This window comes from Haliotis cracherodii, unplaced genomic scaffold (assembly GCF_022045235.1).
Source record: "Haliotis cracherodii isolate W230 unplaced genomic scaffold, xgHalCrac1.p SCAF_4, whole genome shotgun sequence".
Classification (NCBI taxonomy): domain Eukaryota; kingdom Metazoa; phylum Mollusca; class Gastropoda; order Lepetellida; family Haliotidae; genus Haliotis; species Haliotis cracherodii.
Genome location: NW_027266297.1, coordinates 22,960,403 through 22,967,920, shown reverse-complemented (window position 1 = coordinate 22,967,920; position 7,518 = coordinate 22,960,403). Strand labels below are relative to the sequence as shown.

General features: G+C 39.9%; 1 protein-coding gene across 1 annotated transcript; it reads left to right on the top strand.

Annotated features, from left to right (window-relative positions):
* Positions 1-549: 549 nt before the first annotated feature.
* LOC139479700 (neurocalcin homolog) lies at positions 550-7,031 on the top strand. The gene is made up of 3 exons (XM_071262543.1): positions 550-844; positions 4,879-5,280; positions 6,051-7,031. The coding sequence occupies exons 2-3, from the start codon at positions 4,888-4,890 to the stop codon at positions 6,267-6,269; spliced, it is 612 nt and encodes a 203-aa protein (XP_071118644.1). The 5' UTR covers positions 550-844; positions 4,879-4,887; the 3' UTR covers positions 6,270-7,031.
* Positions 7,032-7,518: the final 487 nt, after the last annotated feature.

The following is a 7,518-nucleotide window of genomic DNA, read 5'->3' as shown; positions in this document are numbered from 1 at the left end:
AACCAGTTGGGTTCAAGGAGGGGCCTTCTGCAGTAAGGACATTAAATCCATGATGATATTCATATGCTATTCATATTCATCAATGTAAAGTTTTGATGAATATGTTATCCTTGTTGAATAAAAAATGAGAAAACAAGACTTTGTTATATACGGTAACCTGTTAGAATCACAAAGCATGTTTTGACAGCATAGCCGCAAGAGCCACATTATACAATCACGCAACCATAACCATTGCCGCGAGAGCCACATCAATTTGGGCTATCTATTTTCGAAATGTGGCTTTGCCGGCCTGTAACCGTTGTATCACATGTCATTTAACTGAGATGTTAATACAAGATTAAGTATTTACACTAAATGCGGTATTCTCAACTTGAACAAATGTACCCAGATCGGATACACCATTAAACAAGTCATATCTATTTAATATTTAATGTGTTTAAGCTGGGATTATGTAAGTGACGTTTGTTCCGGCCTGGGCTAATCATGCAACAGCTTGTCACTCGGCAATTGTTGGTACGTCTACAGCGACCCTTCTGTCTCGGTTACGCATGCCTGCCTGCGCTCACAGGCTGAAACTCGACACCGACTGGGGTAACCTACTCGTTGTCTCGTTACGTTCTCATCTCGCTGGAATACATTCTCGGAGAATTGTCAAGTTCGTTACGTGTTATACCTGTGCATACATTGTCACCCTGGATTAGCGATTTATGACATAATTTGAAACTGTCCTTGAGAAGGAAAGAAAATTGCGGGCAGTTGCACAGACCCTGTGTTGGTTGCTGATGAGAGTCTATAGCCATACGACGCCTACAACCTCACGTGTTGGAGACGAACAGCCAAACAGGTAGGACGTTTACGGTTAAATCTCTTGCTTTTATGATACCACTGTCTGACTCATTCGGGCAGGAAAGAAAAGGTAAAATAGCCAGATCACGCCTCAGACTCGGTCACAAAAATCACTATGACAAGGTATGCTCATCTTGCAATCAGTCTGAATCCATTGCTCACTTTATACTGGAATGTCAAGACCACGCCTCAGCCCGGTGTAAAGTCTGAAAGTATACAACCATCGAAGTATACCTGGGTATACGGAATCTACCCCCCTTTCCCAGAATCTCTGGGAGTCCCTCGGGTTATGATTATGATCTAGGAGCTCCCAGAATCTACTCCGGCCCTGTGTGATTTAAACATTTTTATTTCATGAATGTACATAAAGTTTTCTTTTTGGCATCTAACTCATTCTTGATCTCTTCTGGTCAATTGCTGTAACAACATTGTCATCTGATTTAGTTTACATAAATGCCTATTCAGCACACAATTATTTCTAAAACATTCATATCCTGTTATTTAGATTGAGAAGACAAAGGTGGGAGCACCAGTTTATCCAAACAGTAGTCATAATTAAAGAAATGAGAATGTACATGAATGTACGTGAAGTTTTCTTTTTGGGGATGCATTTAACTCAGTTTTGATCTCTCCTGGTCAACTGCGTTAACAACATTGTTATCTGATTAAGTTTACATGAATGCCTATTCAGTACACATCTAATTAGTTTTAAAACATTCATATCCTGTTATTTAAATTGAGAAGGCAAAGGTGGGAGCACCAGTTTTTGAGCAGTCCAGTGGTGCAGTGTATCTTACCAACCTCCATGAACACTTTAACGTAGTGATAAAGGTTCAGTGACATTGAAATAATTCAAGGAAACGCTGGATATTGGTTTTCAGAATAAAATTGCTCTCATATTCTATGCTATTTTTCTCTATTTGTTATTGATAATAATATAAAAACCCTGACTAAGACAATGACAATTGCTTCGTGAAATTTATTACACCCATCTGACTATATTTAGAAGAATAAGAATGTAAATGGACAAATAATTAGATGCTTTTAATGATGTGATGTCTTCTATAGTCAGAATATATATCCTTGATACAGTGATACATGCTTCCCCAAACAAAGATACTTACAGACACAAGTGCATACTTATACTTGGTTTCAAAATGATTTTATATGCAATCAAAAGTAGGTAGGTCTATTCACAAAGCATATTAAAGCTAAGTGTAAGACATTTCCTCACACAGTTCTCAACACCAACTTTCGAACTTACAAATTGATGATGACTACAACGAGTTAAAGTCAAGATATCTTTTATTAGTTTTTTAACAATATTTATTTCTTCTTTGCATGCATAAAACAACATTTTGAATTTTTGGATTCGATAACAATTTATTATTATCTACACCGGGGTAGATTCTGGGAACTCCCAGATTATACCCCCTGTGGGGAGATTCTGCCGCAGATATCCCAAAGCCAAAAGATGCAATTACGAAGACCAAACTAACTCTATTCCTGAGAGATGGACAGCTACTCGGACGTATATAAACAGAGCACAAAAAGATAAAATTGAAATCATATCGATATACGAAAACAGAAATCATATCAATACAAAAACAGAAGTTTTATGAATACTAAAACTCGCAATAGATATGTGAACACTACTCACACACATGAGTCCCAAAGAGGGACTGGTCAGTCGAAATTGCTAAGGCAGAAGACGACCTTTTAAACACTTAAGCAACAAAAACATTTCTCTAATGTCTGATGCTGGTTCACATCATATAGATGGGGTTTGTAGACAGACGAAAAAGAATGTAATTATTATATTATCTAAAGACAAGCTGCCAATGTGGTCACGTCACTGCTGTCATTTAATGTAATAGTACTACTACTACTACTACTACTACTACAAATACTACTACGACTACACTACTACTACTACTACTACTACTACTACTACTGCAACTACTGCTACTACTACTACTACTACTACTACTACTGCTACTACTACTACACTACTACATTACTACACTACTACTACTACACTACTACATTACTACCACTACTACTACTGCTACTACTGCTACTACTACTACTGCTACTACTACTACTACTACTACTACACTACTACTACTACTACTACTACTACACTACTACTACTACTACTGCTACTACTACTACACTACTACATTACTACATTACTACTACTACTACAAATACGACACTACTACTACTACTACTACACTACTGCTACTACTACTACTATTACACTACTACTACTACTAAAAATACTACTACTACTAAAAATACTACTACTACTACTACTACACTACTGCTACTACTACTACTACTACTACACTACACTACTACTAATACTACTGCTGCTGCTGCTACTACTACTACTTCTACTACTACTGCTGCTGCTGCTACTACTACTACACAACTACTACTACTACTACTACTACTGCTACTACTACTAAAAAAGCTGCTGCTACTACTACTACTACTACCACTACTACTACACTACTTCACTACTACTACTACAAATACTACTACTACTAAACTACTTCTACTACTACTACTACTGCTGCTGCTACTACTACTTCTACTACTACTACTACTACTATACTACTATTACTACTACTACTACTACTACTACATCATTACTACTACTACTGCTACTACTACTACTACTACTACACTACTACTGCTACTACTACTAGTGCTACTACTACTACTGCTACTACTACTACACTACTACTACTACTACTACTACTACATCATTACTACTAATACTGCTACTACTGCTACTACTACTACACTACTACTGCTACTACTACTAGTGCTACTACACTACTGCTACTACTACTACTACTACACTACTACTACTACTACTGCTACTACTACTACTGCTACTACTACTACACTACTACTACTACACTACTACTGCTACTACAAATACTACTACTACTACGACACTACTACTACTACTACTACTACTACTTCACTACTACTACAACCACTACTACTACTACTACTACTGCTACTACTACTACACTACTACATTACTACACTACTACTACTACTACTACTACTACACTACTACTACTACTACAATACTACTACTACTACTACTACTACTACGCCACTACTACTACAACCACTACTACTACTACTACTGCTACTACTACTACATTTCTACACTACTACTACGACACTACTACTACGACACTACTACTACTACTACACTACTACTACTACAATACTAATACTACTGCTACTACTACTACTACACTACAACTACTACAACTGCTGCTGCTGCTGCTGCTACTACTACTACTACCTCTACTACTACTGCTGCTGCTGCTACTACTACTACTGCTACTACACTACTACTAACACGACTAGAAGACGACCTATTAAATACTTAAGCAACACAAACATTTCTCTAATGTCTGATGCTGGTTCACATCATATAGATGGGGTTTGTAGACAGACGAAAAAGAATGTAATTATTATATTATCTAAAGACAAGCTGCCAGTGTGGTCACGTCACTGCTGTGATTTAGTGTCACTGATATAGTGTCACACGACTTTTCACAAAAGTGAAAAGTTTGCAGACGAAAGGAAGAATGGACGATCAGTGAGTTACTTTGGTTTACCCATCTTTACCATTTTCGGGAACATCTGGTGTCATCACTGATCCGTTCATATAATTTCCATCACTATTTGTCACTATTATGCCTTTTATGCCTGGTAGAATCAGTTTCAACAGACAATGGAGACACACAGAATTGGCTTCACACATTCTACCCGTAATGATCATCAAACCCGGTGTAAAGTCTGAAAGTAGAACTCCCAGATTATACCCCCCTCGGGGTAGATTCTGGGAAAGGGGGGTAGATTCTGGGAAGTCCCCAGCTGGGGTAGATTTTGGCACCTTACACCGGGTCTTCAGCGTAACGAGCGAACACCTAAAGCACTTGGCTATCCACAACACCCTCTTTGTTGAATTAAAGTCTGTTTGTTCTTTTTCAGATACCCAATATGGGGCAAAAAGTCATGAAGGCCAAACTTTCACCTTCCGACATAGATGACATTAAATCTCGAGTTAGCTTCACTGATATCGAAATCCATGATTGGTATGAAGAATTCAAGAAAAGTGCTCGTGTCGAGAAAGGGAAGGAATTCTTAACTGAGAAAGAGTTTATTTCTGTCTACAACAAGGTGTTCCCCGGAGACTCCTCGGATTACGTCCGACACATTGTACGGACATTTGACACTGATGGCAATGGAAGGATTAGTTTTCGCGAGTTCCTGATCGGTCTCAACGCGAGCGGAAGTGACGACTTGGACAAAAACCTGAGATGGGCGTTTGATGTTTATGACATAAGCCAGAACGGGAAGATCTCCAAATCGGAAATGGAAGAAATAGTTAAGGTTAGAAAAGGATTTAAGTTCACCCTTGTTACGGTCAAGTCGGGTTTACCCAATGACTCAACCGGGTTTCTTCGCCGCACCAGGATCCTCTCATCTTGGGTTCGAATCCCAGATCGCCCTGATTATGATCTCTAGGTTCGCAGCACCATACCCGTGTTCGTCGGTTGCACCAAGCTGGACAGCATCTACGGCATGCGTCACTAAGAATTTAAGCTAACGCGCCGAGATATAACTGAAATATTGTTCAAACCGGCGTTAAACCCGACTAACTCACTTACCCTATAACCTGAAGTGATGACGAAAACAAAGCGCTAGTAAAGAGAAAAGTTCATCACATTTATATTCAGAGGATTTGAATTTGGCAGGGCCGACTTCCACAAAGCGATTTTAGCGCTGAGATCCTAACTCCCATACTTAAATACATAGGCTTAAGATAATCTTTGCGCTAAGATGTCTGTGCAAGTGGGCCCTGGTACTTACATGTGAGATATACACACGCCAACGTATACGTAGCTGTCTTGTGAATTCATGATATTGCACGATATGACACACTTCTGTATAGTTTGAATTAGTAGCCTGATTTGTCATGGATTCCAACTTTCTTGTTCATCTGTGTAAATTCACGTTTGTTCAAGCAAGATGTTTACGGTAATTCACCGTCAGATTACAAAAATGTATTCTTCGTGTGCCCCGTTGGCTGGCATGGAGCATATCTAAAAGCGGCGTAAAACACTACTCACTTACTATTACAGCTGTTTGTACCATTTCAGTCTGTGTACAAGATGATGGACTTCAGTCGCGTTCATCTTCCACCTGAGTACGCCACGCCTGGTGACGTCGTCGAGAAGATGTTCAAGGCCATGGACAAGGACCATGACGACAACATCACGTGGGAGGAGTTCCGTGAAGGTGTAACGACGGACTCGTTTCTGCTCCATCTTGTACAGTGTAACCCTCCCCATGATCCCGGGGACCAGCATGGGAACTAACATGGGGACCAGCCAGTGCTCAGTTAGCGACGGACACCAGATTGACCATGTCTTGTTGCATTTACAAACAGACGAGAAGTTAGCTGCTCTTTATTTTTTAAATAGCTTTTTTTGTAATTAACAACCACCAGCTTCGTATGGACGTCTCGATGCATTAAACGCTCCCCGTGATCCAGGGGACCCAAATGGGTACTAACATGGGGACCAGACAGTGCTCAGTTAGTGACGGACACCAGCTTGACCATGTCTTGTTGCATTTACAAACAGACGTGCAGTTAGCTACTCTTTATTTTTTAAATAGCATTTTCGTAATTAACAACCACCAGCTTCGTATGGACGTCTCGATGCATTAAAAGCTCCCCGTGATCCCGGGGACCCAAATGGGGAAAAACATGTGGACCAGACAGTGCTCAGCTAGTGACGGTCACCAGATTGACCATGTCTTGTTGCATTTACAAACAGACGTGCAGTAAGCTGGTCTTTATTTTAAAATAGCTTTTTCGTAATTAACAACCACCAGCTTCTTATGGACGCCCCGATGTATTAAACGTGAAACGCTAATGAGTATATATTTGCAAACGCCACATCCCTGCTTCTAAACAGGCCAACTGTCTCAGATATCCATGAACAATCATTCCCAGATTCATTTACTCCAGACTGACATAATGATCATAATATACATATACAGTGTTGATGTATAGCATTAACACAGTCCATGGTATGTTTCCAATGTTGCTTCAACCGCTCAACCCCATGTCACAAACAGACAATAAACAGTATAATTAATTCCTGGGTGTGATGCGATTTGTTCTGTTTGGTTTTATTATTTACTGTTTTGAAATATAGCTCATCTCAGAAATAAGCTTAGAACATCCTCGAACCAGATCTTTGTGTCGCATGATGTTCTTGGGTGAGGACCAACAATGAATAAACATCGGCAATTAGTGAGGTGGAAAATAGAAAGAAAGGACACCAATGGAGCAACAGTGAGGTAGGGAATGGAACGACATACACATGGGCCAATAGTGAAGTAGACAATGGAACACGGGACACACACATTGGCCAACACTGAAGTAGACAATGGAACACGGGACATACACATGGTCCAACACTGAAGTAGACAATGGAACACGGGACATACCAATGGGCCAACACTGAAGTAGACAATGGAACACGGGACATACCAATGGGCCAACAGTGAAGTAGACAATGGAACACGGGACACACACATGGGCCAACACTGAAGTAG